Source organism: Amphibalanus amphitrite, unplaced genomic scaffold (genome assembly GCF_019059575.1).
Source record: "Amphibalanus amphitrite isolate SeventyFive unplaced genomic scaffold, NRLGWU_Aamphi_draft 000383F_arrow, whole genome shotgun sequence".
Taxonomy (NCBI): domain Eukaryota; kingdom Metazoa; phylum Arthropoda; class Thecostraca; order Balanomorpha; family Balanidae; genus Amphibalanus; species Amphibalanus amphitrite.
In genome coordinates this window covers 219473-242610 of record NW_024881877.1, presented here as the reverse complement: position 1 = coordinate 242610, position 23138 = coordinate 219473, and the positions used below count along the sequence as shown (strand labels likewise).

The window sequence follows — 23138 nt, the reverse complement described above, 5'->3', positions numbered from 1 at the left end:
GATTGCTTACTCAGATGTGTTGTTTTCCATGCATTCCGGAACCTCTGACAAGCGGGCAATAATTTGTGTGAACTGTATTCTCTTGAACAGCAGTTCTCTTGCCTTCTGTCCAGAACTTATGAGTATCTTAGCAAATGCGGCCATTTACATCCATTGCATCCGTATCCTCCGTTACACATTCTTCCATAATCTGAAGCTGCAGGTAAGCACATACGTAACCGAATGAGTAACAGAATCAGACAGCGGATAGCACTCAGATGTCTGATATCCAGCGCCTGGTGCAGGTAATCCATGATTGCAACTTGAGCTTCAAAGAACCCTTGGCCCTTGCGCACGTTATACTGTGTTGAAACTAACATTCCCGTCCATGTCTGTTTCAGATTCGGTGCTAGACGGCTGTAGAGACGGATAGAGGACCCCGTCTCTCCCCTGAGAGGTCAGCTGCACCATGGCGGTGGTGGGGTCAGCGGCCGTCGTTCTCACTGTCCTCAGCGCCCTACAGCCCAGAGGTGAGTGACCCCGTGCAGCTATACCAGCATATGTAGTTGCGTGCTTGTCTCTCTGAACACTGAAGATGACTTTGAATAAAGTCGAAACGTTTGAAAATGGATAAGGTAGTTTTGTGTCATATTATCAGATTGCTATACCAACATTGACGGACCAGAGAGTTCGGACGGTTTTGTCTTCAAAATGGGGTGCGGATTCAGTACATAGGCCTATCTTAATAACATCCTAGTGACGGAACAAAGCTCCTGTAGCGGCGTGGAGAACTGGAGAGCAATAAATTACCAGAAAGTTACCGTCAAGTGATGGCGTGATGACATTTTCCAAATGCGTCATTTGTGTCACTTGTCAGTGTTTTGTCGTTAATGCTGACATACAGCAAATACGAAGAGCCTCGCCCACGACTATCAGGTAGTGAAAACATGACAGCTCCCACCGCTAAGTATGATATTTGGCACGATAATCTACAGCATATCTATCACAGCTGAAGTTTGTTTTCACCAATGCTCAAAATATAAAGGTACTTTTATAGAAACTCTGCAGCAGTTTAGATTCGCTGATATTTGATGCATGGTAATTGGTAATTGTTATATATTTGTATAATGCATTCTACCGCCCCTTATGTTCATAAACCAACGCATTTTCGTAGAACTTTTCCAAAGGGCTGTTTTGTAACCCAAGAGTGATGCGCCATTTCTGTCAGTACAGAATAGTCCTCTAACGACGTCACGTGCGATAGAGTGGCATGCCCTTGGCATATGCTAACATATCCAGAGATATCCATAGGCTGACACGTGCGAGTCCGCCGCTGGGATGGGGCCAATGGACGGTAACCCGATACTGGCATGAGACGGAGGTGGGCGACGGTGACGGTGACGGACCGGCGCAGCGCGTCGAACGCGACGGCGACAGCCGATATCCGGCGTCTGGGATGACTGTTAGCGGTGCTGACGTGGGGCGGCAGGAAACATTGCAGCAGTACTGCCAGAGGCATTAAAACTGGGCCGTGTGCGGGTGTTGCTGCACATCAATTCAGGAAATTAATGGAATATTTATTTTAAGTAGGTATCATTTTATTGCGATTATCCTAGCGGTGACATTGATCTCAAAATGTGTTATTTAGCGCTGGCTGCTAAACCCTTTTACTGTTTCTAAAACAAACACAATACGCAGTCGCAGTGTATAGGTAGGCAGAAATGAAATATACCGCTGGATGACTGAAATTATATACATTGTCTAATGTAACCGACAGGCAGGCATGCATTGAAGATTGTTATTCTACTTCGTTCAATCAATATGATGAAGCTTTCCTTTGAAGACGCGTCCCTTCTCCGAATTGACACGAACTTCCACCATAAGTTAATTTTCCATCATTTTCATTCAATTGTTTCCTAGATGAATAGACTGACCTCTGCAGGCAGCGAAATTCTTTTTCGCCATGTCCGACCCGAAGTCAGTCCAACAACGTTGATTGATGAGCAAAGTTCACCCATCGAATCTTTCAGGGTGAATTCGTCCATTTGGGTCTATCAAGAAGCACTCAATGCCCTGCGACGCTCATCCCAAATCCATTCAGGGTTCCTCAAGGTCCGTGGCATACCCGTGGCTTTAATTGCAAAGTACGGCTGGGCGCTGATTACATCCAGCGCCCAGCCGTACGGGGAGATGCGCGCCATTCATTGCGGCGTGGGCGGGGTTGAAGGTATTTCAATATTTATTTCTCTTTTTGGCTATTTAATTTTAAGAAAATGAAACGAATTATATGTCATGAATACTCAGTCCTGATGAGGTCACCTACGCTCGCCCGCAAAGTATGGCAGGTCTGCGTGCTTGAACGACTTCCCAATCTTAACTTAACTTCCCGACTTCCCAGAGTAACCGGTCGCATTTTGAGCAGTCGCTACGCCCGACAAAGCCCCCTCAGCCCCCTCATCATCGCCCCTGCAAGCCCCAGACTGTTATGTTTCGGTTCGTTTGAGAGAAAGAGCACACAATCAATGGAAAACGCGATTTATTTTACTGTGATACGTTCAGGCCGAAAGAATGTCCAAGAAGATAACAAGTATGGCGAGCGCCAGCCCACGTCTCGTGCGCCAGTCACGCCGCTTGACGCGCACGGTCAGCTGGCGCCGGCAGGGGCGCTCACAGGCACCTGGCACCGTGGGGTCGCAGAGGCGGTCCAAGTAGGGGGCTTCGGGGGGCTTATATACAAACACAACATCGGGACGGTAGGGGCCATTCTTTTATCTTTTGGATTGAGCATCCCTTCGTCTTAAAAAAATAGCATAGAAAGGTCAACGAAAATTTTGCAGCAAGCTCTTTATATTCGCTTGTGCCCAATCGAGCGTCTTGTGGCATTTGCCTTGAACAACAGTGCCATTCCCATGTTACATATGCACCCAAATACTGCTCTAAATACATAGATAACTATGTAGTATCAAGGACCAACATTGCTTGCCACAACTTCATTTGTTGAAGTGCAAACCCCAGTTTCCTTACAAGGAATACCTTATGCAAGTGGCCTGCATATGGCTCTGCAATATGCATAGCTGACAGCAGGTGCAATCAGAGGCTAGTCAGTGGCAGCGCTCGGTGACGGAGCGAGTTAGGGCTGACTCGCTCCCACTCGCCACTCCCTAGAGGAGTTGGGAGTTATCGGGCCGGGCGGACCACCGCTTTCCGAAGGCGGCTGGAAATGTCAGCCGCCGGAGCCGCAGATCAAATTAGTCGTCGCTGAATGGGCTGATTTGGAGCGACAGCTGCGCTAGCGAACAGCTATTGTGCAGCCGGAGAGGCCACACAGACAACGGTGACTCCTAAGAAAGGATGTGTGAAAGGCAGAGGGCGCAGAGAGAGAGAGAGAGAGAGAGAGAGAGAGAGAGAGAGAGAGAGAGAGAGAGAGAGAGAGAGAGAGAGAGGAGGGGTAGAGAGAACCGTCAATAGATATCAGAAAAATATAATTTGATAGGATACACGAACTGAAATTAAATCTAAGTTAAAAACTCGTTTATTTCTGCATTATGTTTTACTTATTCACTGATGAAATTTACTTATTAGATTATCGATCAAATTTCCCGAAAGGATTTAATGTGATTTCTTTCCTGGTGTTGTTGCTCTTTTATTTGCTCCAGGTGAAGCACAATAAATCTCATGCAGCTGCTGTCGTTGTCGTCTGAAATCATTCAATTCAAGGTTTTGAACAGGACATAACAACATGAGTGATTTATTCATTAAGGTTTATTGAGGAAAACATTTGAACGGGTTTCGTCGTTGGCAAAAACAATTGCGTTAATCAATCGGTTAATCATTTCCCGTAAGTAAGTAAACACAGTTCGATAGTCGCTGCAGCATTTGATCGAAAGTTCACGATGTTTCTGCAGTCCTACTGGAACCAAGTTTAGGTATTCAGATTCGGAAGGATGGTCCCAACGGTTACGTCAGCACCCTTCGTTAGATATCCATAGGAGATGTCATGTGACGCACGAGCATGTTGCAGCAATGGGCTGATTTGTGATGTCGATTTCCAATGGGAGGGGTCTTTACGCGATTTGTTACCGTGCCAGACTCAGTGGACGATCTCGGTCAGCTGGTGAAATTTAGTGGCGCTGACTTTTCGCGCCATAAACCATGGATCTGCCGGTTAGGACGGTGTTCACTGTCGCTAACCGAATATTGAAAGGGTGGAAAGGAGCAGACTCAGCACCAGTGATAATAATGGCTGCAGCTTGTGTCTAATAGAGCATATAAAATCGCAAATACCAACCAACCGCTTACGTACTAGATTCCTTGCATTCCCAGCCCGGTAGGATAGAACGCCCCCCCCCCCCCTCCTCCCCATATCCTATTCGTTCGATATGGTTTAAGAATGGAAACCTCAACCATGCATTGTGTATAATTATAAAAATCGTATAGGAATCTGCTACATTAGCTACTGCGGGTAAGCGGTTGTTGTGATGGTCTTGTAAAAATGTGGCCACTACCAGCACATGTCAAATGAATTTTGAACCAGGCCACATTTCCCAGTAGCGCCATTTATTACGAGGAAAGCACCATTGCAACAATCATATGAGCAATACTACACCTAAAATGTTTCTAGCTAGAGCACTGAATAATGTATACATGACCGTCTATTTGTGAGATAGGCGGAAGGTAACAGGGCCAGGGCATTCGGCGAGTATGGGTCCATGGCTGTAATTTGTTACATAGTAAATGCTCTTCCATGATTGTTTAGAAGACTTCCCTTACTGGAAACCACATTTTATGATACTTTGAACCATTTGAGGCAACGCAGTTCAAACATGAATTAATGTTCGCCCTTCCGCTCACTCCTTGAGGTCAAGTAGTGATTCGGCGATGACAATGCTGTTAGGTGACAGTGTGTCTCACCCTGACGCATGTATAGAGACTAGAGTGTTTGATCTGTTTGATCGACTGGGTTTCACAGTGCACACCATTCCCAACCCTGCTTTTTTTCTTTTCGTGGTTTGCAGATTTAAATCGAAGCTGAGAACGACACAAGATCTTGAGGCATTCTGTCAACACGGTATGATTGGCTACAGTGAATCGATCAAAGCAGCGACTGGTTCGCTTCTGTAGCCGATCCGGACTCCTGTTGTTAGCACAGACACATATATCTAGGTGGACAGGTCATCCAGCCGCGTTCAAATGGCCCCAATCCGCCGCCACCGATCGTACCTCTCGTATGTGCTGCGCTGGTGATATCTACCTCTCTCTGTATGTACCGTTCGTGCCGGATGGCATATTCTCTCTCACCCTGTCTCACTGTTTGCGCGCGGCGCCGCTCTCCGTCGTGCGGGGACCGTCGTGACACTCCCGCCGGTAACGGATGGTCGCAAGTTTTCCCGCTGCGGCCGCGGACTGACACGTCATCTGTTACACACGACCCCGTCGACGCCGACACGCCGCCGCCGACGAGCGCGCTGTCTTACTCTTCCGTCGATACACAATCCCAATATTGCCGACTCGGGAGCATTAAACTAATAACCGTGCAGAAGCGGTGGGTCTATTTCATTAGTGGCGGGCGGTTCGGCCTAACGATCTGGATTCCAACCTGCATTTGGAACGCAGATCTGGCGCTTCTGCAACTGTCCGCAGGTTTACGCTCAACTACTAATCGTATGCAAGCATCGGCTATATAGTAAGGCGAATCCAATCAGAATCGCCTTACCAGCGCGGTGGTCGCGCTCGGTTACTCTCGTGCTATGCGGACAATCCTGGTGCGCGAGCACTTTCGTGGACCTGGGTCACATCTGGGCCGTGCTGGGGCTCGATGGTGTGAGCACGTCCCCACGGGAATGGGACGTACCGGCTCCTGGAGGTGGGGGTAAATATAGTGCGTGTTGCCGGGGTACAGTGCTCGTGATGACGACTACACTCCTCCAGTGTACGCGGTTGCGGTAGTGTGACTGCCTTTTTAGAGTGTGTGCCCGGGTCGGTGCTCGGTACTTAACGCTTTCCGGTTTGTGACTGGAATCCATTGCAGGTGCTGCACTTGCTCAGTGTGCGTGGGAGCCGATGTTGTGGGTCATAGACCGTAGCCAGTCATTGCTGGTCCCGTAGCTCAGTTGGTAGAGCGTTGGACTCCGCGTGATGAGAGCACGCGTTCCCGGTTATAACAGTCCGGGTTCGAAGCGCGACGGGCGCTTGACATTTATGGGCCTCCTGACAGACCTGGTTGCGGTTGGTGGCAGGCCGTAGCCAGGCGAAGTCAGTGAGGGGACCGGCCGTGCGCGGCTATGTGCGCACGTTAAACTTCGGACTCTAAATTCTGCCATAGCACTGGAATTATCGGCGGGTAGAGGGCAGCGTCACCACAACAAACAAGCTTCGCTTAGCGGTGGCTCTGTCCTTTTGATTCCTTCCTATCAAAAGGTTCGGACTAAATTTATAAAAAGTAGACCACTATATACCACTAGATATATAGTGGTCTATGTGATGGTAGTCTTCCAGCATTTTCTGACTCTCAGTATCACACTGCAGACATGTGTCCCAGTGTCTGACTGCCAGTTTCAGACGCCCGCCACCACAACTGAGCCATCTCGAGTAGCACGTGTCATAACTCCGCTGAATAAGCCTCAGCGAGTCTCACCACAAAGGAAAATGTGGGCCTTGATGTGGGCATTTCCATCCGTGCCTGCCCATGACAGATAATCGTTGCGCGCCGCCGTCCCGACGCTGTCTGAATGTGCCCCCGCAGTTTCAACTATCGGCTGCCCTCGCCCCCTCACCACAGGTCCTTAGCAGCCCTCGCCTGAGGGTGAGGAGGCCAATAAAAAAGCGTGATGTGTTTCATCGCTGCCTATTGTAACGCCAAACCCACGCACTTTCTGAAAGGAATATCGCTAATAGCTGCTGATAACGTGTTTAAAGAAATATCGCTACTAAGCATTACCTGACCCAAATGGTGAGGTGTTTTACAGTATCCTCAACGTGAAAATAGAAAAATAGAAATCGTTATTAGTATGAGAATTACCACCTGTCTTGACCATTCTCTTGCAACCTACCTTGATTACTGTCATGTAATTTTTCTTTAGCTCTGTCATGCCACCTGTCTTGTCCACTAGCTTGCTCCTTGTTTGACCTGCCGCGTTCTATCCGTTGCAGGTCTGGCGTCACGGACCGGGTACAGTTACGACTACCCGACGTACGACCGACCGGACACGTTGTATCCGCCCCAGTTCCTGTCTGTCTCCGGACAGCACACTGTGCGGCAGGGAAACAGCACAGTGCTGCCCTGCGCTGTGCAGGACTTGGGTGAGTCTGTCTCCAGACAGCACACTGTGCGGCAGGGAAACAGCACAGTGCTGCCCTGCGCTGTACAGGATCTCGGTAAGTCGCTGTCCGTAGACAGCACACTGTGCGGCAGGGTAACAGCACAGTGCTGCCCTGCGCTGTACAAGATCTCGGTAAGTTCCGTTTCCGTACATCACACAGTGTGACAAGGAAACAGCACAGTGCTGCCCTGCGCTGTACAGGTTTATGTGAGTCTGCTTCCCTAGACAGCACACTGTGCGGCACTGGGAAACAGCACAGTGCTGCCCTGCGCTGAGCAGGATTTAGGTAAGCTTTCTGATTCTGCCCTGCGCTGTGCGGAACCTCGGTGAGTCTCCGTCCAATGCGGCGCTGCTCGGTATGTATAAGAGCGTAGTAAGACTCCGGCCAATGCGGCGTAGTGCGTAGTACCATGTTTTATTTCCGGCTTGGGCGGTGCGCTGTTATGCGCCTATCCTGTTCGACGTAAGATTATGCGCTTACTCGTATTCTCGAGTGGTGCAAAAGTTGGCAAAGCTGCCTCTTGGCTCTTGAGTGGTTGGTAAAACCACCCTTATAGCTCGAACTCTTTTATGGTTCCACGAAGCATCATGGAATTTCACGTTTGCAAATTATGGTACAGATCAATAGAGCATTCAAATATAATGGAATTAAATAAGTCCAATACTTGGCTGAAAACCTGGATGTTTTACATCGGGAGGAATGTCCGCCCTATCTTTATTCTTCCCAGTGCGTGCCCATTATATACAAGTGAAAGCGCAAGACTTAATGATTAAGATAAGAAGTGGGCACATCAGTAAGCCCACGCCCCAATTACAGCGAGGTCGTTATTGAAGTGATGGTTATGAGATTGTTGTAGTTGAAGAGGCTCAAAAGAGCTAACAAAGGTTGATATTCGTATTCTGAAGCAATGGTTTTTGATAATGACACTCCAGTGGGATAACAAGTACATAAACTTTATGAGTAGGTGCCACTGTTTTCTTTTCCTTTGTATTGGCTTGAAATGATTAACCCCAAAGGAGAGGCAGGCATTTCATTTATTTACAAGACGTTTCATCATGAAAAGAGAGATTCATTCATGGCTGTGCAACACATTCATTCATGGATTATATCAGGTGAGCGTCGAAAATCGACCTCAAATTGCATATTTCCGTCCACCAGCTCAATGCGTTGAGATGACTTCTACTCCCAGCTCGGTCGTTGATTTTAGATTATCTCAATCCCAAAATGACCGTTGATGTGAATGAACCCATATTTCCTTGTCGTCCTATCCGTCGTGCCGTGACCGCACTAGCTTAAAAAAGAATGAGCGAAAGGACGTACGCTTGGACTGCCATGTTTTTCATGGGTCTGTTGGAAAGCTGCTGAACGATTTACAACAACACATAAATTAGAAAAAAGTGTCTGGAGAGTTGTTCTAGCATCCTCTCAGCCTTGTCACCGATTGATGGACGGTATCATTGATATATCTCCCGGATTTAATGGCCCGTTCTCCGGCCGTAACTTGGCCGTCAAGGTTCCCATCCATCAGTTGCGGGACGATCCGTTTAAAATTCCTGCCGGCCTCCTCTCACACCTCGGCAGCGCGGCTCCTGCGGCCGCGCCGCGCTGGCATAAGTTGCCCGGTCGGGTGAGCGCTATTGATCGTCAGTCCGACGGCGCCGTCACCGTTCACATTTACATGTCAGCCGACAGGAGAGCAGCCGACCGCCGGCTGTCTGTCCCGCGGTCACGGACCGACACTCTCCGACATCCCTCTGACGAGGCCCTCCGACACGGCCCTCTGATAGGGCCCTCCGACACGGCCCTCCGACCCCACCCTCCGACCCGGCCCTCTGATAGGACCCTCCGACCCCGTCCTCTGACACTGCCCTCCAATACCGCCCTCCAACAGGTGATCGGTACTTACACATCCCTCCGGTTCTCACAACTGCACTCTTACGCTGGTGGTAACGGCACCACAGCAGCACAGTAAATGAGACAGCAATCGAACCATATCGGCATCGGCATCTGTTCCACTGCTCGGAACTAGCTCATAACCAATAACGATGGTGCTCAGACAGCGCGAATAAATTCAGTTCGAATGGTTGGAGTGGGTGGATTTCCGAGATCAAAACACAAGCTCGGCAGAGCTTGTTGCGCAGGTCCTGGTCTCGGCAGCCCGTTGGTTAATTCTGTATGTGCAATGCATGCACAGCATAATTGAAATCGAGCCCAGCGGCCACGACTAGCGACAGTGGGTCAGAACACGAACCTCACCAGACATTTATCGCGAACATTTATCATTGGCCGTGGGTCATCGACACAAGAATCAATCAGTGACCTCATTGAGCGCAGGCTTGAACCAGATCTCAAAAAGCTCAGAAGTGACAAAGCCTACGAGCAGTGGTGATGGACGGACTATTCCAGCACGGGACTTCAGATGTTAAAAATTGACGACTCTGTGCGCTTCCTCCGGCAGGAGCACGAATGGTCATGTGGAAGAAGCAGCGTCAGATTCTGACCGTGAAGAGCCAGGTGTTTGCGGAGCAGGAGAGGAGTCGACTTCGTCTGGTGGACGGATTTAACCTGCAGATCAGCCGGGCCACACCCTCGGATGCCGGCGTGTATACGTGCACCGTAGCGCTCAACGACCGGGATTTGGAGCAGACGCAGACACTCGACGTGCAGTGTAAGTATGGAGCCTGGCACCGTGTTGTAGCATGTGATATATTCCTCGCTCAGTGACAGGAATTGTTATTACGTAGAGTACCTAGCATGCGATTACGTTTTGTGTCCCTTACAGTCAGGTATAGAATCAAATATGTATTTACCGGGACCCTTTCCACCGCGCAAGTTCTCTTAGCAACGCGGCTCAGCACTGGCAGCAGCCGCCTGGTACCGGTAGACTGTGCCGCTAGACTGAGGTGTCAAGCGGCACAGTCTACCCACTCCGTATAACACGGGCGGTGGCTGATTGAACGTTTGTGGGCTGGATTGAGGGATGTGGGATGTGGATAGATCATGTTGTCAGAGCAGTATGAGCGGTGAGAGCACAGCCATGTAATATATCTTATGCGTATACAATGAGCATACAATAAAGCCAGTAGAGCAGTAAACGAGTGCATTATGTGTTCCGTATCATACAATATTCCAATTTCCACTGCTTCTTCACTGGAGCCTAGAGCAACGTAGAAGTTACACATCCTGCTAATTTTTAAATATACTAAAAAATAGCGCAATTTCGGGTATATATAGATGGCTTGTATTGTGTGTTATGTTTAGACAGCGCAGTGTGTGCGGTGAGCAGCACTGCCGTACGGTGCGCTACGTCCGATTTGCGCGGTGTGCCGTAACCTTTGGCGTGGTGGCGTGACCTCTGTGTCTAACGGGCCGGTATATTGCGCCGCAGATGGTCCGACTCTGCACACCGTGCCCGAGAGCGGTCTGGTGATCGCCGAACAGGGCCAGAACGCCACGCTCGAGTGCCACGCCACAGGAAACCCCAAGCCGCGCGTCAAGTGGAGAAAAAAGGTGCGTGTCGTCTCCGGCACAGAGATGAAACTATGCCGTTTCAGCGCAGAACGGTAACCTCGTGTGAGTTAGCTCACACGATACGAGCTGGCTTTAAAATGTTAGCATCAGAACTTTATCCAAGTAAGGCAAACTATGTGCCTAGTAGTTGGCTGATTTGATAAATTTTGCTGCTTTTGTTAGTCGATCTCGGATCTGAATTGTTTAACCTTGAATAATACATATCCAAGGCTCGTCATCGATCTTACACTCGCTTGTATCAAAAATGATTACCTACTGAGAAACGTTCGCAACCTTTCATGACATGGATGACCTATGAGCACAATGCGGGAAAATGGGTGCAATTTTTGAACTAAGCAATGTCTCCATTCAAATGGCGGCCCCCTATGAGACGGTCCTAAGGTAAACGGCCTGCGTGCCTCAGATTTTGAGCTGTTCGCGGAATAACATGGGATTTTTCCAGCTCTGCCTCGGAGCTGGCTAAAAGAAATGCCCAAAATCGTTTCTAGGAATAATTGTGGCAGCCGAGAATCGATCATATAGGTAAGGCCAAACGCAGTAGTTCATCAAAGAAAAACTCGCGGGCTGCTGCAAAGTGTATGATCAGTGATTAGTACTATTCGCAATTCAGCGAACATTGCTAGATGATAAAGTGATGTTGCGCAAATTAGTCTCGCTAATTAGGTTGCATGTCAGGTCGTTGGGTCGCATTACTTCCACTAATTACGTTGCAACTTTCAACGGTCACAAGCTGTTGTTGTGTAATGCCACTCAAGCAGTCCCCATCGTGACTAAAGCGATGTGTAGTTCGGGAAACCAGGCCTGCGGGTAGGAAATGTCCCCAACCGACCCAGTGCCATCCCTGCCGGGTAGTTACACCATGTAGTAACGAGTTGGGCTGTCACCACGGAAGAATTACGCCCCTCTGATCGGGTCTAACCTTTCTGGCGCGGCTTTGCGGCAGGCTTGCCTGGTCTCTAACCGGAGAACTAGAGTCCATAACGACTGGCCTATCGGGGACGGTCGCCGCCGCCGCCGCCTCCGCGGCAGACCGCGCCTCTGATCGGCTTTGAACAGATCCTTCTGGCGGACAGGGTGTCCCCCGGGCGCAGTCTCTCGGCCGTCCCGCGGGCTGGGCATCGGCCCATGTCCCGGAACTGCGGCCTCCACTAGCCAGAACACGACAAATTGAGATTGCCTCGGCGCGACCGCATATGTGACTATGGCGGCGGCCTTTGGGAAGGAAGCGGGAGCATCGTCGTCCCTAGGGTCGACGAATTGTGCTGCAAAAGGCTTTTTGTGCTGCCAATCTGATGTTTGACGGAGAACTGCGGCGTTATACCGCGGAAATTCTGGTATTGAACATCGTATAAAGCAAGAACCATTATACTCGTAGGGAGGTAGGCAACAGACCATGCTGCACTTAAGTGATTGTCTTCACTTCAAAATGGTATAGCAACACGGCGGGAGTGATATTATATTGTCCGGGGTCGTGCTGACATTAAATCGCTCTGCTTGCTATAAATAAACGACAATAAGTAGTGCAATAACGTGACTTTGCAGGGCAATATGAGTTTTTAACAGCCTGATACCATTATCGGAAGCCCGACATGATGCTGAGAGACTCAAGCGGAGCGAGGGATACTATACATACGAAATACTTTACCGGATGGATCAGGGCGACACCTCCACTGGCTGTCTGTCACCCATGTGGCTCTGTGCCAAGTCGGTTCTATTTGAGGATGAATCAGATCGTCGGCAGTCGGTCCGAATCGGTCCGATTCCTTTCTGAGTGAGTTAGCTGCGGCTCTGGCGCCTGAGCGCTGGCCGTCGTCAGTGCCGATCCGCCTGTGGCCGCTCCATTTGACGATGGCTATCTGGCGGCGTCCGTGGGCGGATGATGATGGCGCCCTCGGCACGGCCGGGCCGCTCCGAGCCGCCCCGACTGCCCGGCTGTCTGACGGCCTGATGGTCCGACTGCCTCGCGGACGGCAAAACTGCCGAGCAGCCGCGCTGCCTCAGTGTCTCCATGTCTCACTGTCGGCCGAGCTGCCGCCCGCACTGCCTCACTGACGTCCGACCGAGCCAGCTGCCTCACTGCCTCCGAGTCGGTTCACTGCCTCGCTGCCAGCCGGATGAGAACGACCCAATCACAAGTCGTTAATTTCCAGTTCAGCATAAACTATAGCGGACCATCACCAAGCGCTGGCAGCAGCGCACTCTGCCATGAATCCAGAAAACTCATCTTCCACGGGTGATTGACAGACTCTTGCTGAGAAGGAAATGTGGATGCGATTTCTTCACTTCAGCAAATGTCTGCATTTGGCAAGGGATCACTCGAAGGCATCAGAAGGATGTGTGCTCGCTCAGACGGCGGATTTAAGAGACAAGAGTTGTTATATTGTCGGTAAAACATGAAATTGTCAAGGTTACCAGGGCTTCTCTTAAATATCGAATGTAACCGTATTCCTTTTATTTTATATTAAATAATTCCCGCATTTTATGGATATATTTTGCTGACGAGAGACGCAACGCTGTATGCTGGCATTTCATAGAAACATTGGCTGAAACGCCTGGGGAGCTCAGCCCCATTCTGCCGCAAATTGTTCCGTCTGGGGGACACTGGCTTCCGCACTTAGTGTAATGACATTAGATGCATCAATTATCTCTTCTTGATAGTTTTGATTACCTAACAAAGTTTGCGGTGATCACCGGGTCTCTGTTAAACTTTGATGCCGTCATTGGGACTAGGTCGAGTCGGCGGATTAAAAGTGCGTTACGCTAACGAAGGCGAGAAGTTGAACGCGCAGAGGTGTTGTCGTCTGCTCGTCACAGAAAGATGACAGCTGATGGGCGGAAGATGAGTGCTATTTACTTTCATTGCAGTAGAAGCATGATCGCAGTGTCATTGCCTGGAGACAGGTAGATGGAATGTGAAGGCTTTGAGAGGGCGTATGTATTATGACAAACGTCAGATGACTTCTGGGAGACACTATTTGTCCAATGGCGCTTATGTATGCAGGAGAAAGATAACAGCCAATAACAGATGATATGCAATAAACTTCATGTGTGGACATTCGTTCAATAACGAATGCCAATAACGATAGATATGCAGCAGATGACATTTATATGCTGCTGTTATGCATTAAATGACAGCTAAAACGCAGGAGATAAACGTTGCTCATCGACAGCTATGTAACTGCTGCTTCTGTCCACTGACCACTGGACACCGACCACTGACCACTGGACACCGACCACTGACCCCTAAATGCCGACCCCTGACCCCTGACCCCGACCCCTGACTTTCCCCCCTCCCCCTCCCACAGGTGGACGGCAGTGCCGCAGTGGTGGACCTAGTCGGACCACAGCCCACAGCCCACTGACCTCACCTCACCCCCCCCCCCTCACTCCCTCCCCAGGTGGACGGCAGTGCCGCCGTGGTGGATTTGGTCGGACTACAGCCCACTGACCGCTGACCTCACCCCCCCCCCCCCAGGTGGACGGCAGTTCTGCCGTGGTGGACCTGGTCGGACCACAGCCCACAGCCCACTGACCACTGTCCCCCCTCCCCCTCCTCCTCCCCCAGGTGGACGGCAGTTCCGCCGTTGTGGACCTGGTCGGTGGCGAGGTGCTCTCGCTGGAGAGCGTCACTCGCTCCGACGCCGGCACCATCGAGTGTTACGCCGACAATCCAGTGGGCGACTCGGCGTCTGTGCTGCTCACCCTGCAGGTCCTCTGTAAGTGTATCTGCGCTTCTGGCTTCGGTCTCGCCCCCGCGCTCTTTGCTTTTACTTGTGTTTCCTCTGCCTTGCTAGTGTTATAGTGAATCCCGGCACGTGTAGGTATCTCCTTCCAAGTGACACACGTATTCATCGGGTTGAGGATCTCGCGTGCGAAGCTGACCTAAAAGTGATAGAAAAATAATGAGCGAGGGGCTGGTCCAATTTTAATAAAGGCTGGTCAAAATGGAAAAGCTGTTCCCACTGAGAAAGAGGCTGTATCCTTTCCAGTGCATGACCTTACAGTTGTAAAGACTTTTCCTACGGGGAGGCGGGATTGATCCTAGTGAGGGAGAACCAATGTAAGTGCAGGACAAGTAGATACATATGTCCCACTAATTGAGGGACTTGTCCAACAAAAAAGGCGGTCTCTCCCCACGTATCATGCCGAACTGATCAGACATGGGGGAAGAACCTGCGACTCTGTCACCACATTGATCTGGGCGCCTCAGTGCCAAGTTGAACACCATTCCGGCGACGGCGCTCATGCCCCAACAATGGTCGGACTTGTGGCCGACAACTCGGATAATGGGGCAGAGCCTGGTGTCGGCTCTCGGCGAGGCTCTCGCGGCTCTGCGGGACTCCGACGGAATGCCGCCCGCTCGGGAGGAGGCTGAAAGGCGTGTAATAAACCCGGGGACGGCGCAGGAGGCAGTATGAGACGCCGGCACTTCACGACAGGATGTATGGGGTGGGAGAGGCATGTGCGGGGGAGGGAGGGGAGGGGATGGCAATATGTGGCTGGAGGATATGACAGCCGTATTCGACAGGTGTTTCAGCTTGACAGGTTCAGTTGGTTACTCCGCTACGGGGTGTAAGACAGTAGTGATGGCAGTATGGTATGATGTTAAGTTACGACAGTGTTGCATGCATTTCCACTAGAACATTTTCTGCACCGAGTTTATTGCCAAGTTCCTTATCCAGCTGCCAGATCTGTGGCAACAGTTTAAAAGTTATGCTTACCCTCTCTTTCTCTCCCTATCATTCTTTCTCTTTCGCTCTCTCTCTCTCTCTCTCTCTCTCTCTCTCTCTCTCTCTCTCTCTCTCTCTCTCTCTCTCTCTCTCTCTCTCTCTCTCTCTCTCTCTCTCTCTCTCTCTCTCTCTCTCTCTCTCTCTCTCTCTCTCTCGCTGTCTCTCTCACTCACTCACTCACTCACTCATTCACTCACTTGCTCATTCTCTCTCTCTCTCTCTCTCTTTCTCTCTCTCTCTCTCTCTCTCTCTCTCTCTCTCTCTCTCTCTCTCTCTCTCTCTCTCTCTCTCTCTCTCTCTCTCTCTTTTCTATTTTTTTTCTATTTTTTTTCTCTCTCTCTCTCATCTCACTCTCTCCCATATCGCCCCTCAGACCCGCCGGAGGTTGAAGTGGAGCGAAGTACCATCTTCACGGGGGAGGGCTTCACCGCTCAGCTGGTCTGCTTGGTACACGCCGACCCTCCCGCTGAGGTGAGACTTTCTACCGTTGGTCTGCCTGTGGTAGATCACTGAGGTGAGACCAACTACGGTATGTCTATCGTCAGAAGCCGCGGTAGACCGCTGAGGTGATACCATTTGCCGTCGGCCTACTGTGTAACGACGGGGTAGACCGCTCAGGTGAGACTTCCTACCATCTTTCTACCGTGAGGCGGTGCAGTAGACCGACTAATTGAGACCATCTACCGCCTGGCTACTGTGAAACTGCACAGTAGACAGACGGTTGCCCTCAGGACAGGCGAGCAGCACATCGATGGCACTTGGGCAGCTCCCATCGCCGGGAAGGAGCCCTTGAACCGTCCCCCTGGTGCGGAGCCCGAATAGACTGAGCATCGGCTATTTCAAGGCTAAGTGGATTGTTGAATAGCTCGCTCTAAGTTTTATCAACTAATGTGCGTTTTACCTTGCAGAGTCCTCTCAATTCAGCTAGCTGTGATGTTGACTCAATGTCAAGTTGTTGCTGTTCAGGTAAAGTTGGGTATAAACGTTTTAAAAGCAAATGTGTTTTAGAAGTCGAGCTTGAGTCACAGCACGCCATACGACAATGCTGTATACCATAAGACAATGTGTATGCTGCTGATTGTGCATTATGTTTCTTCATGTGACATGTAAAAAGCACAACTAATTAATTAGGTACATAAACTTATTTCAGCTTTGAGCTGCGTACCTATATAATATCTAGGATAATTTATTTGAGCGGAGGCTATCTGGGCCACCTAGCCATTTTTACTAAAAGCTACTCATTACAAGATCTTAAGCATAGCAATAAATCCACAAGCTCGTAAAAAATCAGAACATGATGGGCCAGCCAACAGACCCAGCGCCATTGCCGTCTCAACAATTTTTGGAGCCGACAGGAAATCAGTGTCATTGTAGATCTGTTCGTCTTAAAAATGTTCTAGAAAATGCGTTATGCTTATCTAGCTTTTCATTTGCGTTTCATTTTGTCAGCATTGCGTTTAAATTGTTTCCAGTGACATTGAAATACGAATTAGAAACTTGCCTTTGAATTTCCTTAGCCGTCTTGTTTTGTTTTCATACCATTTAGTTACACAAAATGTTATGATCATCAAACCCGAGCCGGCTGGTGTTGCGGCCAAAGTTGGCGGCAGCAGGCTGTATACGGCAAAGTTAGGAATGTGGCAATGTCCGGCGGCTCTACGGGGACACTGCAGCGGTGACGTCGTGTGTGGGACGATCGATGACGAACAGTTGGTCTGGCCGAGCGGCGGATGGCGGCCCGAGAGGAGAGAGGACAGGGGACAGAGAGGGTGGGAGTGGGAGGCGAGAGAGGGAGGGAATTACAGATAGACGGAGGACGGGAAATAAAGGGAAGAGAGAGCTTGTGAAAGTGGTGGTTGGATAGAATGAGATTTGAGAAAGGGATACACTGAGAGCTGTTTTGATTCCTTTTAAGCATATTAGGGGAATTGGTCTAAAACAACACCCTGATCATTTCTCCGAATATACCCCAAATACACTTTCTTTGAATATCACTCTGAAATTCTTCTAATATACCCTACACTGAGAACCTTTTTGATTCCTTTTGAGCATATTAGGAGTTTTGGTCTAAAACAACACCCTGATCATTTCTTCAAATATACCCAAACTATATACCCTTGTTCTTAAAATAGCTCCCTTGAATTCTTCTAATATACCCTAGTAAGTACCGAAGAGGAAAGGAATATGATTCCTGTTCTATTCCCTGCGATACCCACAGTACACTCCTTTCAACCTACCAAAATACCCTTACATCGAAACCTCTAGTATTCCTTCTAAGCGTATAAGGGGAATATTTTGCAAACTATACTCGCATTATACCACGTAACACTCCCGTATTATTCTGTGATTTCCATCACTGATCTCAATGTATTCTTGCATTAGACCCCACATAAACCCAGAAGGGAAAATAATAATGCCCTAGGTATATTCGTCGTAGAACTTGCTCAGAAACTGTCTCATTACTCTCAGCTCCCTCGTCCGATTTCCCTTTATATATCGTAACACATCCAAAACGAGGGTTAAGGTTCTATCCCCAGCAGGGCGCGTATGGCTGAATAGCCCAGCGGGGCGCGGGTTAGTGGTCAGCAACACGTCCAGGGAGCGACTGCCCGTCCTCCTCGCCCGCCCGGCCGGCCAGTCCCGGCCCGCCGACCGGTCACCGCCGGAGGCGCCGAGCGGCACAGGTACGGTATCTGACAGTAGCGGCAGAGACTGTACACTAGGGTATATTAGAAGAATTCAAGGGAGGAATTTAAAGAATGAGGGTATAGTTTGGGTATGTTCGAAGAAAATGATCAGGGTGTTGTTTTAGACCAAAACCCCTGATATGCTTAAAAGGAATCATTTGAGGAATCATTTGAGTATCTTAAGGGCATTCCGCCAGGAAAACGGCAGAGTTATAGGAGCATGACACACCATGATCAAAGGGAATAGAGAATCGTTTTGGTTTTCAGTGTAGAGATGGGCAGAAGGAAGGTGAGATTGGAAGAAACAATTTATCTGCAAAGCCAATTAAACAATTTAGCTAAGTAAACGTGTGTGGCAAACAGATTTATACGGATGGCCAAGGGAGAATCCGTTTGCACATGTGTAATGCATCCTGGTGTGCAGTAATTGACTTTAATTACAAACGTTTTCTCCGTGAAATCCTTTTTGTTTCAGGTTACATGGACTAGAAGCGGCAGTCCCATTGATTTTGATCGCATCAGTCAGACAAATGACGTCATTATGTCGTCACGGCACGTCCTCACCATCGAGGAAGTGACATTGGACGACTTTGACACGTACACGTGTAACGCTACCAACCAGCTGGGGTCTTCTCACGGGAAGATTTACGTATCAGGTACGTTTCAACATGGATTTTACAACGAAACTGGCGTTCTTCAGTACGCACTGTCGTGCATGTTATTACACACTATGCGGCAGGAGCGATTCATTCATGTTTTCGCCTTATTTCATTTGAAAAAGAGCTATAGAAACGCATATTGCCGAGATAGTTTGCCTTTGATGCTCATGGTAACCTGGAATGTATCGATGATGTGTCGGTATCTCGGCAAAATGGCGCACCAATGCGTAGTTACAGAAATGCCCAACTTCCGTGTACCTACTAACCTTCTAGCAATGAAAGAAGATGAGTGGCCCTGTGTGGCCCCATCTCCAACGATGGCCTAGAGAAGCCGCCTTCCCATAGGGAGCTGTTGTGGAACTTCCGTGTCCTAATGGCCTATTGCGGCCCCCCTTAGACCCTTGCCACTATTGGTCTGGTGGGGTCCTTTTTCTGAAGTGATGACAAGAACTTAGCCGTTCACATAGCTGCGTTAGATTATTCACTCAGCCTGTTAATTGTGAAACCGAGAGTGCTATTTTGCCCTTATGTCGCCTAGTTTATGTAAATATCCGCTTAGTAAATAGCCGCACCGCACTACCGGTAACAGTCTGGTCTATATTCAACCGCCAGCCGTGTATCTCAATAACTCCTAACGGCTGCAATGCGTCCGCTCGTAAAAGTTTACGATGTAATGCGTCATGATTACTTTAACAAGAGTGAAATATTGGTCATTAGGGCCGGCCAATTTTATGTTGCTCTTAAGTCATTCTCGCAGCTGGCGCGTTTCGGCAGTCTGATCACTGACGTATAACGGCGTATATCGGCTCCCCGGAGGTGCTTCGACGGCAGAGTTCGTCTCCAGAGAGCCGCGGACCAGCCTTCCGGGTAGTGACTTTAATCAAACGAATAGATGATTCTTTACATCACAGAATTTTCAGCCCTTTGAGAGCCACTAATGTCAACATTTTCTCGAATATTGTTGACATGATAACGAATGATGTCGTTTGCTCATCATAATAATTATTTTGCGAAATTCGGTGTGTTGTTGGATGTACCTTGACATTACCATACGATTAAGGGGACTGGTTGTATCTCATATATAATTACGTACCCTGGAGTTGAGCTGCGTCTCTTGCTCGGCAGCGGAACCAATGGAACGACATCAACAGTCAGCTTTTCTAAACACACTCATACTAGGTCATAGTCCTCACCCGTCTGTGGCTCGTTTTCGACACGCAGCCTTCACCTGACATGGTGAGGTGCTCCGACTAGGCCTCATCCCGCGTTAACGTACTCCGAAATACAACCCCCGCCGTCGCCTGACAGAGACGTTTCCTCTGCTGTCCAGGCGAGGCCGACAAGGTGGAGATCACCAGTGCCCCGATGGGAGGTGATGTCGACTCGTACGACCTCGCCTGGAAGGTCAAGAGCTTCAGTCCAATCATCGAGTACAAAATAGCGTACCGGAAAACTAAGGTGAGGTTCTGTGGGATTTTATTTTAGTGGTTTCATCTCTTGTGGAATGGATCATGCGGAATAGTGAGTGTGGGGCGGGGCCGCGCGGATGGTCCGCCACTGTCGCCTGACGCCTTCTGTCGACGACTATTAATGATCATGCCACAACAGCGTAGCATTTAAAAATGAATGTCATCCGTTTTATATGGACTTTGGGCCAGATGGTGGCAGGCGTAGTGACCAGTTTGAGAAATGAGCTCGTTTATTAGGTGGAGCGATAGGCAGTCTCGACGGGACGCCGGCCGGCCGGCGGGCGGGGGCCATAGGAACTCTCCATCGCGCCGGCTGCTATCGGCAGCCGCCCTATCGGATGTTCTCGGGAATACCGAGCAGCGCGGCGGCAGCGCGCATCACTCCTTCCCAATGGCCCGTCAGTGAACAGCCATAGCAATACTGGCTTTACAAAGGAGCAGATTTCTCGTGGGATATCGCCGGAGGGCAGAGCTGCGGTCGGTTATCTTGTGGTGAACACTGTTACTGGGTGTTAGTAGGACTACATAGACAATATGTAGAAGTCTCTGTAGTATCGAATTGGAAATTGCCATTACAGCAAGCAGAAGCATCGGGTGGTTAGCATCAAGGCATATTCAGCAGTGTAGTATCCACCAGGCTGGGAGCTGCGCGGCAGAAATACTGATTCGGAGTCACGCAGACAGCTTCACTGATTTGTGGCAGCCTGATCCATAATGTAATTATTGTACCGTCGTTGATACTTTTACAAAATGTATAATGCTGAGTGCTTTTGATAGCAGAAGAAGCACCATGTAATGTTTGCGCCTTGCGGATCCAGTACTCGAGCCTCGTAGATGCATCATAGATGAATTTCAAATGTGCCTGCGGTACTGAGATGAGAGCCAGACAGGCCGTTGTCTGCTCAGTATCTTTGAGGAATGGCTCGCGGAAATTACATTACTGGGCGAAATAAATGTTCGAAATAATTACAGGCATATGTAGTGATTAGAAGAATTATGGATAATCATGCGATCAGCTGCGTATGTATAACATCAACTGGACTAATGCCGTCGTAAGAATTAACAGAACTCTGGAAGGGTTCAATAATAACAGAGCTTCTAAGGCATCTGGCCACTTCCCATTGTCAGCATTACTCGTATGCTCTTCACAAGCCTACACTCGCCAATGATCCAGTTGGCAATCATCTAATCGCCAATAATTTTTGCCAAAATTGGAACTGAATGACCTGTATTTAGGGCGAACCGCATCCGAGTTTGAAGAGGTCCAACTCAGTACCTTTGCTTCCCAGACGCATAACCCCCTTGGAACGTTATGCTTTGAAACAACGAAGCTGATAGCCTTTGACGCACCCCGATGGGAGCATGGCTACGATCACCTGAACTTTACGTGTCCGGCAGAGTTCGGTATGGAGCCGCGGACGCAGCCGTCTATTGATCGTACCATTTGGACAAGTTCCCTCACAGAGCAGATAGAGTTAGGATAGAGTTGGTAACGCCCTCAGCTATTTCCATTAACTAAATGAGGGAATCAGACTCAGGCACACCTTTGGAAAATGTCATGTTAGTTTATCAGGAAAATATGTCGATTGCAGACGATGTTATTGACGAGTCGGCTTCAGACAGAAAGAGCTTCAGCAAAAACTATGTGTAACCATCTAACGCTTAAGCAAATTGCATTGCGTTATTTGTCCTTCTGTTAGGATCATCGGCAAGAAATATTTTGACCCTTCATCTCCACCCCACTCTCTTTCATAACTCAGTCTTTAATATGTCTGATGCGTTATGCAACAGGCCACATTGGTCTTCTTGGTCGACCCACGACTTTGACGGATATCCTTCAGCTAATAGCGCTGTTTCCATCCACCTGTGACATTCATAAATCATATCCTTGGAAATGCCGGCTTTGGGAAATACCTCAGCTTAGAAATGCAGGTAAATTGGGTAGACGTTATGTAAGAGATCCCCAATTATCAGCACCTTTGCAATGTTTTGTGTTCAAACATGTGATAACCTTGAGAGATGTTTTTACATTTTTACCTCGACATCACATAAAAGTCAACACCCTATTATATATCCGGGCTTAATACATAAAAATGGTCTTTGTAGTTCCACTGTAATGACTACAAGCGCCTAAACGATTCTCTCTAGTGAGGAAGTGCAGGGAGAGCAATCGACTCTCGCCTGGATTAGACCCGGTGGCGGAAACCCACTGCTTAGTGTGCTACGTCGGCGGGCCTGCTCCGAAAGGAACGGGCTACGTTTAGTGGCAGCGTTTGCTCATGTGACGCCGATTTCGGTTTTAAGCGCAATCACGTGACACACCCCAGTCACGTGACCTAGAGGTGCGCTTTCAATAGACAGAGTGCGCTTATATCGAACCGAGAGTTGTACGCAATTAAAGACAATAAACGTGCTCAGTTTAACCTGCTCTCTTCAATAAAGCGAGATAAATGTTTCATAATGCTTCGGTACCAACGATATTGCCAATCCATCAAACATTGTAGTCAGGAGACGATTTGGCATTCGACACTTTTTCGAATTAATTCGGCGTTAGAATTGCACATATTTTAACAAATTGCGCTTTACAACAACAGTCGACTGAGCCGTCCGAGCGCACCCATTCCATCTGCGCCGGCAGGCGACAGAAACCGCCAGTGGCGGAATCAGGGAGGAAGGGGGGGGGGGTAAGAAAGTGGGGAAGAAGTAGCAAATGGCTTGTGGCGTCCGAAGCTCAATATGAGCCTAGGTACTCAACCGGAGCCG

General features: G+C 49.1%; 1 protein-coding gene across 1 annotated transcript in view; it reads left to right on the top strand.

Annotated features, from left to right (window-relative positions):
• The first annotated feature begins 380 nt into the window (after nucleotides 1–380).
• LOC122390136 (protein amalgam-like) overlaps nucleotides 381–23138 on the top strand; it is a 37901-nt gene continuing 15143 nt past the window's right edge. The window contains exons 1-8 of the mRNA XM_043382811.1: nucleotides 381–509; nucleotides 7129–7278; nucleotides 9758–9967; nucleotides 10688–10809; nucleotides 14396–14546; nucleotides 15934–16031; nucleotides 18723–18903; nucleotides 20237–20364. Of these exons, the coding sequence (XP_043238746.1) occupies nucleotides 449–509; nucleotides 7129–7278; nucleotides 9758–9967; nucleotides 10688–10809; nucleotides 14396–14546; nucleotides 15934–16031; nucleotides 18723–18903; nucleotides 20237–20364 (1101 nt within the window). The 5' untranslated portion in view covers nucleotides 381–448. The remainder of the gene's footprint in view (nucleotides 510–7128; nucleotides 7279–9757; nucleotides 9968–10687; nucleotides 10810–14395; nucleotides 14547–15933; nucleotides 16032–18722; nucleotides 18904–20236; nucleotides 20365–23138) is intronic.